Source organism: Mirounga angustirostris, unplaced genomic scaffold (genome assembly GCF_029215605.1).
Source record: "Mirounga angustirostris isolate CCGP_5_RB_7025 unplaced genomic scaffold, mMirAng1.0.hap1 SCAF_14, whole genome shotgun sequence".
In the NCBI taxonomy this organism is placed as follows: Eukaryota; Metazoa; Chordata; class Mammalia; order Carnivora; family Phocidae; genus Mirounga; species Mirounga angustirostris.
In genome coordinates this window covers 54,587,813-54,602,001 of record NW_026991722.1, presented here as the reverse complement: position 1 = coordinate 54,602,001, position 14,189 = coordinate 54,587,813, and the positions used below count along the sequence as shown (strand labels likewise).

The window sequence follows — 14,189 nt, the reverse complement described above, 5'->3', positions numbered from 1 at the left end:
TAACCAATCTGATACTCAACAGCTATTTAAAAAATCAGACATAAAATGCACACAGATACACATAAACATGGACTCATCTAAGAGTTGACTCTCCCTGCCCTGTCTGTACGGGGAAAATGATTCGTTCATTTTGGGGAAGGAAGACACGAAGAAAGGAAACTAATGTAAAAATATTCTAGTGCGATGACTGAGCTTTGGGTGTGCGAGGAGATTGCCTTTAGGAGACTATGCTGGGTTTGCCATTTGTTCTAGCCTTCTCCACATCCTGCTTTGGAACCGCTGACTCTCTCGCCCTGCTTGGTAGTAAGTTTACAGCCAATCAGAGTGCCATTGTGCAGTGCGTGCTGAATTTTCTGTGTAAGCCTCACATGCTAAAGCTCCAGTCACTGGCTATGACCAGACGTATTAGGAGAAGGGTAAAAAACAGTTACAAAGGATTTCTTTTATATTTGTATTAAATCAAGGAAAATTTATGATTTCTTATTTAAAGACACTTTTTAATACTATTGAAGAACCTCTTAATTGTGGCTAATTTATTGGTTACAGAGCCACATCTACCATGTAGTGCATGGTTGCTTTCTATTTGTACGATGTTTGTAGAGGGCTGTGGAATGTGTAGAAACTTCTGTATCTGTATTACATGGAGTTTACTTATATCATCAGCTTAAAATCACATTTAGAGGGGACCTTAAGGCTTTAATCATCATCTTCATCTTCAACAGATTAACAATTTATTTTTTACATGAAAGGTGCAAGTATATTTTATTATTATACTTATATGCTGGGACGTGAAAGGTATTATTAAGAGTCATCAATGTTAACACTTACCTTGGAGTTTCCTGCAGTTAGTATTATATCTGTAAATCTTGAAAAGCAAGAAGCAGAGAAGAGAAGTCAGCTATCAGTGGAGATATGTGTATGATATCTTGGCCACATTATATGGAAAATGTCTTCTATTCCTTGAGTATAAAGCTGTTTACCTGTAGTGATGAAGTTCCCAGGTTTTAAAGTAGTAATTCTTCAGTTAGTCTTCATATCAGTTGGATTCTAGGAAGTTCTCCAAATAAAAAAATGAGGGCTGGCAACAGAAGAAATTGTTATTATAAGGAGACCGTTGCATCAGAAACGCAGGCAGCTGAGAGCAGCTTATGATGGTGTAGCTAGTGAGTTACCCGAAATCTGCCTTGCTCATCCAGTAGGATGTTTAACCAGGACATCAAAATGACACTTCCTTAAGGCTGGAAGAAGCTTAGTAATTGCATTTAACCGCACCATTTTTGTATTATAATTCCCCCAACCAGAGATTTCAGGGAGTATGTTGGGGAGAATCATTGATTTGGGTTTAAATGTTAGTTATTTTAAAAGATGTTAAAGAAATATGTCTTGAGGTTTCTTCTTCTCGGTGCCTTATTAATAAACCTTGTTTTATTATGAGCATTGACTTGCCTCAAAATGCCCTTATTTGTGTAATACAAAATACATTTGTATAACACAAAATATTATATTTTATAGCCAAGTATTTTCCCCTTAGATCTAAAGCAAAATATAGATGCTACAAAATTTGTCCTAGTGAGATTACTTGACAGGAAGGAGTTGCTTACAGCACAGTTTGTACCAAGTGGCCTGCTTTTCCCATGGCCTCATGCTGGCTTTTTGCTTTGTCTTTTGGCTCTTGGAAGGTACTACCTCTGCCTACAGTTGCGAGATGACATCGTGTCCGGAAGGCTGCCCTGCTCCTTTGTCACCCTGGCCCTGCTGGGCTCCTACACTGTCCAGTCCGAACTTGGAGACTATGACCCAGATGAATGTGGGAATGATTACATTAGTGAGTTCCGCTTTGCGCCAAACCACACGAAAGAACTGGAAGATAAAGTGATCGAGCTGCACAAGAGCCACAGGTTAGTGGCAGAAACCCTGGGAACGTGTTACTGGTGCCTTGATGGGTGAGCGCCACCTGTGCTTCCTGCTTCTTCCAGGACGAGTTTCAGTGGCATTGAGGCTAGGACCGTAGCAGAGTGAGGTTCTGTACTTGGTATGGTTCTGGGGTAGTTATGCTCTCCCTCAGGTGTTCTTGTTGTTGTGGTGGTGGTGGTTGTTGTTTAGAGAAAGAGAAAGAACGGGGAGAGGGGAGCAGGAGTGGGAGGGGTAGATGGAGAGTGAAAGAGAATCTTAAGCAGACTCCACGCTCAATGCAGAGCCTGACATGGGGCTCGACCTCTTGACCCTGAGATCATGACCCGAGCCAAAATCCGGAGTCAGACACTTAACTGACTGAGCCACCCAGGAACCCCATTCAGTTGTTCTTTAAAAACCATTTTTATTGGGACACCTGGGTGGTTCAGTCAGTTAAGCATCTGCCTTCAGCTCAGGTCATGATCCCAGGGTCCTGGGATGGAGTCCCGCATCGGGCTCCCTGCTCAGCGGGGAGCCTGCTTCTCCCTCTCCCTCTGCTGCACCCTCTGCTTGTGCTCTCTCTCTCCCCCCCGCCCTGTCAAATAAATAAATAAAATCTTTTTAAAAAATAAAAGCCATTTTTCTTGTTATTCTCTGCCACCCCCTTCAGAGCCTGAATCTGCTGGTGCCTCTATGGGGCTTTCTTATGAGATAGCTAGGCTAAGTGGGAAATACTGCAGCCTGCCAGGTAAAAGAAAAGCAGCATTGTAACATATTTTTTTTTTCTTATCAGAGGAATGACGCCAGCAGAAGCAGAGATGCATTTCTTGGAAAATGCCAAAAAACTGTCCATGTATGGGGTTGATTTACATCATGCCAAGGTATGCATTTTTTTAAACCCCAGACTTCCTATTTAATTTTATTTAGTTCAGTGTTGTTATTACTATAAGCTGGTGATTTTTACTTCAAATCTGTGTTTGCTTTAAGGCCCACTCAATGATAAGGCAAATTTAACTCTCTGATATTTTACTGAAGGGTTTGCTCTGCATGTCTCAAACTCCCATTGCTCCTGCCTCAGCTACTGAAAGCCCTCAGCAGGCAAAGCCTCAGATTGCCCATTGATTCAGTTAAAAATTTATCTTCACATAACAAGCTCCTAACTCAGCCCCCTTCCCTGTCACAGTTTTATCTCCCACTTCGTGCCAACACGTGCCCTTTGCTTCTGCCAGATCCTGTCTCTGCCTCTTCCCTGAATATGCCCGTCTTTGTCTGGGCTGTCCTCCTCCTTTCTCTCTACCTGTCCAACCTTGGCCAGTTGTCCAAGACCCAATTGACACATCTCTTATGTGCCAAGTACTGTTGATGGCTCTGTTCTGGATGCTTACCAGGCACTCAGCAAATTCATGTGAAATTTAAATAACTCTCTTTAGAACTTAGGTTCTCTGACACATAATCAGTGCTTTGAAATAAGATTTTGAAGTTCAACTAAAATTAAGTCCCGAAGCTAAGGATTGCCTCGTTGATTGGTGATTGGCAAAATGTTAAAGCTATATCTTGGCCACAGAGTCTTTCAAAGAAGAAGTTGGAATTGGATTGTAGTAAGGTTGAGGTTGTGAGGATGCATAAAACATTTGACTCCAGATCACACTTTTCCCAGAATCTCTCTATTTTTCCACAGTGAGAGAATGAGTGTATGGACTGTTTGTCTATTATTTGAGCAGCTGTGAATAAAAGTATGGTAGAAGCACAGACAAGCTTTCTGAAAACTCCCATCCAAAGCATATGAAATATGTTAGGCTCTTAGGGATGGATTCTGGTACTTAAGTAACATTTAAAAAGATCCGTGCTTGAAGTTCAAGGGCAGTTCCTTCTGATTTTGGCTGTCAAGAGACTATCACTTCTGTATAGGAACGTGCCTTTACTACTGATGGACCGAGTAGTCACCACTTGCATGATCTGGGATCCGAAAGAACGTGCAGTTTACAGGCTTCCAGGCATGCGAGTATCTGACACAGTCTAGGTTGGGGCCAAGAAATGAAGAGAGTTTCAGCTGGCTCTGTTCAAGCAAACATCTTGACAGCCCTGAGGACCCATGGGAGGGAAATCTATGATATGTAGGCTCTGTTGACACTGCAAGTGGGGCCACTCGCTGGTTGGTTCTTGGGGAGCAGACTGATCCACGCTGAGTTTGAACAAGAAAATGGTGGCTGTCAAACAAATAAAGGTTTTGATGGGTGCGGTCTGTGGATCATTTTGTACATCATTCAGGATGAGCACTTCCAAGGCCTGAAGGTCTGAACACAAGCAAAATCTCAGAGACTTGGCTGGAGCATCCTAGGGATGTGCCCGTATGTTGAATACCAACATACATTTGTATGTAATTACATTTGTATGTATGTATGTAATTACAACAGCAAGTGTAGCTCTATTTACTTTCCAGTTAGTTATTATATTTCTTCACTTATTTTTCACTCAGATAAGAAAGTGTTTTGTATTTTATGTTGTAGAAGGTAGGATGAGGATTTAAAAAAGAAAACAAGGACACACACGAAGATCGTTTTTCTCTTAGAGTTTTTCCCTAGGTGGCCAACAGATAAGGAGACAAAGAGGAAATGAAGGTAGCCTGAAAATTTGAGTGAATTGAAAGGTATTTTTGAGTTACATTATACACGATGATTCACTTACCACCCAGGAAAAAAACAAATAAAAGATTAGGGCATACATTTGGGAAGTGCAACTCAGGATTTATCAATGTTCCTATCAGTACAAATAAAATCACTTAACATCGCTGTAGCTACTAAATTCAAATAAATCGCTGCTTTTTCATTCACTAATATGATTTGAAATCATGTCAATTAAAAAGAAAGAATTAAGGAAGCGCAAATGCAGCCTATTACAGGATTTCATCTGAATATTAAGTATAATGAATATTCCGTTGTGGATTCCCATTTTCTCGTGCAGCCACAGTCCATCATTTCAAGAAGGAAATTTACTGAATTAAATTAGAGCGAATTTCCGGTTGTGAGATGATTCTCTTCTGTGGATGGTATGAAAGGCCCTAAGCTTTAGAGCCTATTTAGAAATTCTGAATTGTGATATTGGACTCTGTGGCTCTGTATAAAGAATAAATAACATATTATTAGATGAAGGGCCCTTGTTTTGGAAAACCTATCCTAAATGCTTTGGTTTTGTTCTTAGAAAGACTGTCTCTTCTTGTTTGTCATTTAATGTCAGCCCGAGTAGGCACTGTCAGAGTCATTTCATATAAGATTCTGAAATGTAGGTCTAAATCCCTACTGGATGTCCCATGGACCAAGTAATAAATGAAGGATGGCAAAGTTTGAACAGTGATTTTAAATTAAGGGAATAATACACTCATTTATTTTAATTATGATAGACTGAGACTATCCAGATCTTCCTTCCGTGCTCCCCACTAAAGGGAGCATTAAATGTGTCTGTTGATAGGGAAACACACATGTCCCCAAGAAAGACCGCCATTTCAGCTTTCAATGCAAAAGATCTGTCAAGTTAACGTCAGGACTATGGGCAGTGGCAGAAGATTCGATATCCAAAGTTTTTTTTTTTTTTTTGTCGTTGCTGTGGATTAATGAAATGGAAATGTTCATTCCATTTAAAACCCCACATATTCCTGACATTTTCTTTCCTTATTTGCCCTCTCTTCTAACAAACATGTAATGGCTTAAGGCATGCTAGGTAGACGCTGTGCAGAGCATGTGGTTACAAGGATATAACAGAGCTTCTGCTCTCAAGCAGCGTCCAGGCTTGAGGAGGAAGTGGGTTTTCATTGCCACACCACTTGCTTGGGATGTGCTGGTAATGACAGAACAATATGGGGGGACACAGAGAAGAGTGCGATGGAGGCAAGCAGAAGACGAGGGGTCAGTGGAGGCTTCCTGCTCTTCCCCGTGAAGGATCTGTCTTCTCATTATCCAAAGACACTAAGGGATGATTTTAAAATAGGTAATAGTGAAAGAGGTTTTACCTCTGTATTTATCAGATAAAATAGAAAATGAATCGAGCTTTTACTCAAACGGTCCTCCCTCATGCCTGCATCTCTGCTCGTGGGGCAAGGGGGTCACCTCTGAGCAGCCCTGGGAGCAGATTGGCCCATTCTAAAGGATCAATAGTGCCAGCTACTTGTCAGCATCAGGCTCTAGCTCTTCCAATTGCTCTTTCAGATTAAAGCCCTTGATAAATGGTGGGCAGTTTCTGGTCTTTGAATTCTCCTCAAATTTAATTATGTTGTAATATCCTGCCATCAAGTATTTCCACCTCTGTAGAGTAATTTCATATCTAATGGAGTCGTCCATTTCCATGGTAAAATATTTCATGTTTAATCCAGTTAGATTGTATTTGTGGACTTACATTTCCCAGAGATGGACCAAAGTATTTATTTTTTATTCTGGAAATGTTCATTTCATGCCTTGCACTGACAAGACTCAGGAAGTACATTCCCACAATATGGATGAGTCAGAATCTCCTGTTTGCATTCTTCCACTTCCCCCTCCCCTCATTGCTGCTACAGAGTCACTCAGTGCCAGGGACAGTCCTGCCAGTTAATGTGACAGACGACCTCAGCTTTGCCTCCTAGGTGGCCCCTGATTCCAACACCCACAAGACGAGGAGGTGGAGATGGAGCCTCACACACAGTCCTGCCTTCTGTCCTTTACCCTCCTCACCACCACACGTTCCTTTTACCCTGATTTCACCCCTATACAGCATTTAAGGGGCATCGGCTGTCCACGATACATCTCCTGAGCTTTATATGACCTATCCGATGACCTCTGAGACTTCTCATCACACATCCCTAGGAAGTGACCTAAAGATGAAAAGTGCAAGTAGCAAACAAGCATGTTATAAATATAGCAAGCTCCCACTTAAAAAAGAAAACTAGAGACCTATAGAAAATGTATCTGTATTTATGTATGTGACATAGCTGTCCCAATTATGACTGGGCAGTGGTGTGTTAGGGACATGTTGGGGAAGTACGCTCATACTTTGAAAGCCTATTTTATATTTAAATTCTACTCTAATGGTGTATAGAAAAGATCGAGGCTCTTTTTTAATGGAACAAACTCCAAAACACTCATTAGAAAGGACAGGATCCCTCTATTAGTACACGTATTAGTTGAAAGCCCTGCCTCTGGAACCAGGCTGCCAATACTCAACTGGGGTGGACACTTAACCTCTCCACGCTTTAAAAGTTCCCTCATCTGTAAACTAGGAAGAGTCATAGCAACCATCTCAAAGTCTCCTAGTGAAGATGAAGGGAGTTAACATTACACGCATGAACTGGTGAGAGCCGTGCCTGGTGCTCAGTCGTGAGACCTGCCTCTATCGTTTGCACCGTCATCAACACATCCTCTGGTCGGTCTCTGTGTGCAGTATTTACGTCATGAGACATCGGGTGAGCCAGTTCTACTCTGACAGATCTCCATAGTGATAAATATCTTCACTAAAAGCCGATTATTTAGGGGCAACGTTTAAAAAAAAAAATGGCTAAAGTATTTTTCCTACTGAAATTAGAGCTGTCGGCAGTCAATTACAGGTTCCTTCACGGAAAACTGTGGTGCATTAAATGCCACACTTCACCATAAGTGGAAATCAGTGAAATACTGACCCATTGTTTCTCGATGCCATTTTCCAGGATTCTGAAGGAGTAGAAATTATGTTAGGAGTTTGTGCGAGTGGTCTGTTGATATATCGTGACCGACTGAGAATCAACAGATTTGCCTGGCCCAAGGTTCTAAAAATTTCATACAAACGGAACAACTTTTACATTAAGATTCGGCCGGGAGAGGTAAGTAGCCCCTCAATTTGGACATTGGAAAGAAAGGTACGCGGTAGCAAACAAAAATGTAAATTGCCAGTCCCAGGTTTTGAGCATCATAGGACATGGTGAGAGTCATGTGTCCATGCCTAAGAGAATTTATTGTAGGTTTGTTTGATAAGCAACAATAAGTAAAATATTCTCTTCTTTTTAATGGTTTGGTTCTAATTTTGTCCCACTGCATAGATGGAAAAGTTTTTATGTTTGCAGATTTTAGCATAACATCAAGATACATGAATAATGTTTCGTAGGTCTCAAATCATTGTATAAAAGAAACTCAGAGGTGCTAAACGTTTTGTGAATAAAGAATAGATTTCTTCCCATCTGTCCCTGTTTTATGAGCTCATGCCCTTTTCATCTTCCAAATCTGCTGGCACCCTAGCATGAATAACTTCGAGATAATGTGATCAAAGTACAAGAAAGATTAGAGCAAGAGACACCAAGGATAAATTATGCAAATGTCTCATAGCCTAGTACATTTGTGTCTTTTTCTTTTAATCAGAAAGACTGGTGAAAAAAATAAAAATTGTCGACTAATCCTTGTTCCCTAGGCAAAACCATCCTGATCTTAGATCCTTCATAGTGGTTTACACATAATAGGTGGTAAATATCTCCTATTACCTGTGTAACAGATGATGAATAAATATATCCAGTTTATAATGAGTATGGTTAATCTAATGGAGGCGGTCAGAACTCTAAGGTTGCATGCAGCTCATCTGTGTCTCTGAACATTTTCTGGTACAATACAGAATTATTTTCTGTCTTCAAAATCAGCCTCTCCATTGGTGGAAAATATAATTTAAATATCAGGTTATGTGGGTTGTAATGTACAGCATGGTGACTATAGTTATAATACTATATTATATCTGAAAGTGGCTAAGAGAGTAGATCTTAAAAGTTCTCATCACAAGAAAAAACTTGTGGTGATGGATGTTAGACTTAGTGTGATCATTTCACAATGTATATAAACATCAAATCATTATGTCATACACTTGAAACCAGTATAATATTATATGTCAGTTGTACCTCAATTTTTAAAAAGTTTTAAAAAATCACACTATAAAGCAAGGAATCATGTTTAATGTAAATACAAAATCAAACTTGTCTGTGAAGACTGAAATAATCTGTAAGCTTTTCATGTAAATACCTGAAACTAATTTTTTATATTCCCTAAAATTGCATATTAAACTTATAACCAATATATATTCGATTCATCAAACGTTTACAAGTGAGTATCTACTTATTGTCAGGCACCATGGTGGGCATTAGAAATAGAAAGATAAATATGACCTTGTTCCTGTCCTTAAGGGACTTTCTGTTGAGCAAAAGACAGTCTCATGTACTTAGAATTATGTCATCATGATACATTTTGCACATATAATACTCTGGGGCAAGCATGCTGTGGTGACGGCCCGGATGGGAAATTTGGAGAAATGCATCAGGAAACAACAGTGAGCCATGGACGGTTTTAGAGAGGATGTGATATACTAGATGAATAATTTGGAAAGAAACTCAGCCAATTAGTGATGAGATGTGCTAAGACCTCAACTAGGGCAGAGGCCATGGGAATAGAACAGAAGGAGCAAATGTGAGAGAGGTTTCAGAAACTAAGCCAGTAGGTCTTGGACACAGGATGGAGGAAGGGGCTGAAAAGAGGAGGGAGTCCAGGATAATCAGAGGTCTTTGGTTGGCACGAGTGAAGTTGATGGACATGATATTATTAGATGAGGGGAGAAAACAGGGAGAATTTCAGGAAAAAAAAAAAAAAAGATTAAATTCTTTTGAGATATATTTTCATGGGGTGATTCTTGCATAGTAAGAAATAGAGTTTTGAAGGAGTCATCAGCTGTATCCATTGTATTCAAGGCCTTGGGCATGAAATAAATTACCCAAAGAACAAGGCAAGTTAGAGAAGAGAGACCCTAAAACAGAAATTCTGGGTGACATCCCTTTTTGAGGGAGGAGTAGGCAGAAGTGAAACATAGGGAGATGAACAAAAGCACCAGAGAAAGAAGAAAAGGGGCAAGAACAGTCATGAATGACAAGGAGACCAAACTCTGGGTATGTGGTGAACCAGCAGGGCCAGATGTTAACAGGGACGGTGTGTGGGCTAAGACCTGAGAAAAGTGCTTCGGGCTTGACAGATCCCATTGCGACATTGAAGAGTTCAAGCAGGTGGTAGGAGCACCTGCCAGGTGGCGATGAGGTGGGGAATCAAGTAGCCATGGCTTCTCCTTCCTGACATTTGTCAAGGAGCAAGATGGGGTTGTGGTTCAGGCAGAAGCAGGCTCAAAGAAAGTTGGGCTTCCCCCCCCTTTTTTTTTGCAAGCGTATACATAGGCTTGAGAAGAATGAATGAGGAAAAAATCATTGGTGGCACAAAGGCTCTGAAGAGGTCAAGACATTGGTACAAAGCATAGAGAAAGATAAACATTCAAAAAGTGCAGAAGCCTCTGTCATCTTTGGTCTAAGGAGGGGAGCAGCAAGGAAATATTCCCAGCTTTTTGCAGCAGAGAGCAAGTTGATTGTTCTTTAAAACCCCTGGCCTTAGCACAGTGTGTGGTACATATTAGATGCAGGATGAAGAAATGGAGGACGGGTTAGTCACAGTCGTAATACTCTGGCTTGTCGTTTGACTGAGGCTCTTGGCCAAGAGCAATTGCTATGACTACCGCTACATGTGAACATCCAGAGTGAGTACAAAATTGGGAAAGTTAGTTGGAGTAGCTTGTGATATATTTCCCATTCTCCCCGCCGCCAACCCCGCTAGTTCCACTCAAATAAGAAGTAGAAGTCACGCATAGTTATCTCTCATATGCCATGCATAGGACCCCTCCCCTGGGTTCTTTGCTACATAAATTACTTTTTTTTTTCCTATTGACTGTATCAGTAGTCTGGTTGTTTTATGCTCTTTTGGAAAGCTTTTACTGTTTAAAATGGTTGCCCTCTGGTGGCCTGATGCATACTGTCTTCAGAAAATTAAAAAAAAAAAAATCCCGAACATTTGCAATAATAATAATTAAAATATATTACTCAGGAAGTCAGATATTTTACCTTGAGAACGCAAATGGCTGATAGATTATCATCTGAACTATACATGCTGAAAGATAGGAAATTGTGTTCTCCTAGTTTCTGATCATACATGTAAAATCAAAAGATGTTAGTGTCTAATGTGATAATCCAGAGTAGAATGCACAAACAAAATCAGCAATATCTGATACCAAGTCATCAAATACCTAGGAGATACATCTTCTTGGACCAGATCCTGGGAGAAAATATCACCCTGAGAATGCTACATTTTGCTCATTCCTGTACATGCCCGTTGAAATCATGATGTCACAGAGACATGATGAAAATAAGGCTTAAAAATGAGATCAGGACAAATTGGTCTCTGGAAGGAACCCAGATAGCCTCTTTTTTTGCATTTAATTTTCATAAAATCCATACTTGTCCGTAAAACATTTACTACACCCATGGTGTGGTTTTCTATGGCTGCAGCATTTTAAGGAGAATAGATACAGGGTGGTTTTTTAATAAATGAAGGTGTTTAGCATGAATTCTGCATATAGCACTTGTTTTTGTGAGTGAAGGAAACTTTTGTGGGGGACATGATTTTATAAATTATTTGCTTTTGTGTTATTTATCATTGCAAACTTGACTTTACTCTTCAATATGTTTGTTTTTTAATTTAGTTTGAACAATTTGAAAGCACCATTGGGTTTAAGCTGCCAAACCATCGAGCTGCCAAGCGTTTATGGAAAGTGTGCGTTGAACATCATACATTTTTCAGGTAGGTAAAGATGATTTTTTTTCTTCCTAAGGAAGAATTAGAATGATTGGAATCACTTATATTGCAAAACTCTGTTTGGAAGAAGAATATGGAAGCATATCCTTTCTTTTCCTTCCAAGTTCATGGTCACCAGATTTCTTGATAAGAAATCCTAAAAACTTTTGACTGAAGTATCTTCCTTAATTTGTCTGGTGCTTATATGCCGTATGTCCACTTTATTATCTTTAGTGTCTTTTCATTATTTTTATAAGATGTCCACCTCAGGGATTCAGTCCATTCCTTACTATTTCAGTCATTTCTCAACATCCTTGACTCCTTTGCTTACGTACAGTACTCAGACTACCAGATTTGTGTCTATAAAATAACAACTTACCACTGTTGGTCTTCACTAACGTCACCTCTTTAACTGCTCTTTGGGCTTATAGGACCATAGACTCCTCAGTTGTGTGAGATGAACTTCAGTTCATGTAGTCCGTCCCAACCCACATGGTATTTATAGCCTCTCTGCAACTCCCCGGTTGATATGTACTGTGGGAATTGATTTTTTTTCCTATAAAATCCCATTCATTGAACATGTTACGTGTTAAACCTTTAGCACACAAAGCACTTTACCTTTGACTAAAAAAGTTAACATTCTTAATACTTGACTTAAGCGTCTCTCTGGTATTTTTTCCTCAATATCTCTAGACTGTTGTTACCAGAAGCACCTCCAAAGAAATTCCTGACCTTGGGCTCCAAGTTTCGTTATAGTGGCAGGACACAAGCCCAAACAAGAAGAGCCAGCGCGTTGATAGATCGCCCTGCCCCTTACTTCGAACGCTCATCCAGCAAACGTTATACCATGTCTCGCAGCTTGGATGGAGGTAGGCATTACTTAAGAGCCCTTAGTAATAAGAATCAGGAATGGCTACCCAGAAATAGTGTGAAACCATCACAAGCTTTCAATAAACGTAGATCTTCTTGAATAGTATGAAATGAAAAGCACTTGCTGGTCTATGGCTGAGTGGCAAGTTTTTAACCCCCACCCTCAAAAAAAAAAAGTGCCTTTGTGAGTCTAATGTCTGTTATTGGTAGATTTATATAAAATTCCATAAAAGAATGGTACTTAGGGAATGAAGAGCATAGCGTTCATAAGCTGGCACCCTGAATTTGGAGAAAGATGCTCTCATTCTGAATATAGTTGTCACATACTCTGTAAGTAATTTGGTTCACTTGCTGGCAGATCTGAAATGATTATTGGGTTTGTTTCAGTCAATTTGTTTCAGAAGGAGGACTGTAAGTTAAATGTATCTGTTTCTACAAAATGTTTATGGATAAAATGTGACTGTTACCAGTCAATGCATGATAGCCGTTAGAAAGGATGACATTCAAATAATAATATGGTTATTATTAATAGTTAATATTAATTACTACCCCAGATGGCCTGGGAGAGCATTGCCATGTAAATGTTCTCCGCGGTTAAGTCAAATGTATAAGTTCAACAAGGAGAGAATCACTGAAATAACAGTTCTAAGGAATGACATAATAGTGAGTCTCTCCTGGGTTTTTGTCTTAAGCAACAGTTTCGTGTTGCTGTCCGTAGTTACGCACATGGCAGCTGTAACAACAACAACAACAACAACAACAACAACAACAACAACAATAACAACACTTCACTTAGAAAGTGAGCCATGGCCAAGTCTCTGTTTTCTCATTCCAAGCACCTGGAGATTAGTTGTTTTATAAAAGAGCTATCCTGTGTATTTAAAAGGAATTAGACGTTTCTAGCATGTGTGTACAATTTTAATAATCAAAAACATAAAATAAAAATAATAAAAATAAAGGAAAAATAACAAAAAGTTACAAATATGTGGGATCACCTTCGTCCTTACCTTTTTTGCCACCACTCCCCATAGTCCCAGTTCGCTCTTCCCTTTCACCGTACCCCAACGTGGCTGCTGGGATGATGTGCTCCCTGAATCCCCTGATTTAGAAGGTTGTATTTTTCTAATGAAATACTTTCTAAACAGTTAATAGAAGTCAAAATTGTATCATTAGTGCTGAATCATGTATGTTACTAGTGAAGTGAAAAAACACTTACCTGGTAGGTAAATCCAGACTGAAGTCCATCTGTGCAGCAGATGGAGAGTGATTTAGACTCCCCAGGTCTCAGTTTTAGTCATCATCTCTAAAATGGGAGTAAAGCCATTTGTAAACAGTGAATGAGACAGGTGTGACAGCATTCTTGATAGGTGTAATAATAATTACATTCATAATTATTCTTCTAGGCTTTTGTGAGCTGGCCTAGGAATTTAATTACCATCCTGTATCTTCCAATAGTTGCTTCTTTTTGGAATATCTAACTCGGAGCCAAACTTCTGGAATAAAATGTTTATTAGGACCATTTTGGGTTGAATTAAGATGCTGAAATAACTCACTGTAACATTGAAGCTTTTCTTACTGCTTTGTTCCATTTATTCTTCTTTCTCCTTTAGAGAATCTCTGTAACCTGTGTATTCTATCAGTCAGTGTTGGGGGGACTGTTGTAGAGTCACACCTTCTTTCCCTGGACATCATCCACTTTGTTCAGTGATGTGTATCCAAGGGAACACATTTGTCGTGAATGTTGTTTTCCTCATGACCTTTTTGTGATAATGATTGTTGACAAGACGGAAG

At 39.7% G+C, this 14,189-nt stretch overlaps 1 protein-coding gene across 19 annotated transcripts in view; it reads left to right on the top strand.

Moving 5' to 3' along the window:
• The window catches only part of EPB41L3 (erythrocyte membrane protein band 4.1 like 3), a 245,232-nt gene that overhangs the window by 203,472 nt on the left and 27,571 nt on the right, over positions 1–14,189 (top strand). For all 19 annotated transcript variants that reach the window (XM_064577880.1, XM_064577892.1, XM_064577889.1 and 16 more), the window contains 5 exons: positions 1,680–1,898; positions 2,687–2,774; positions 7,562–7,714; positions 11,437–11,534; positions 12,222–12,397. In XM_064577880.1, the coding sequence (XP_064433950.1) occupies positions 1,680–1,898; positions 2,687–2,774; positions 7,562–7,714; positions 11,437–11,534; positions 12,222–12,397 (734 nt within the window). The remainder of the gene's footprint in view (positions 1–1,679; positions 1,899–2,686; positions 2,775–7,561; positions 7,715–11,436; positions 11,535–12,221; positions 12,398–14,189) is intronic.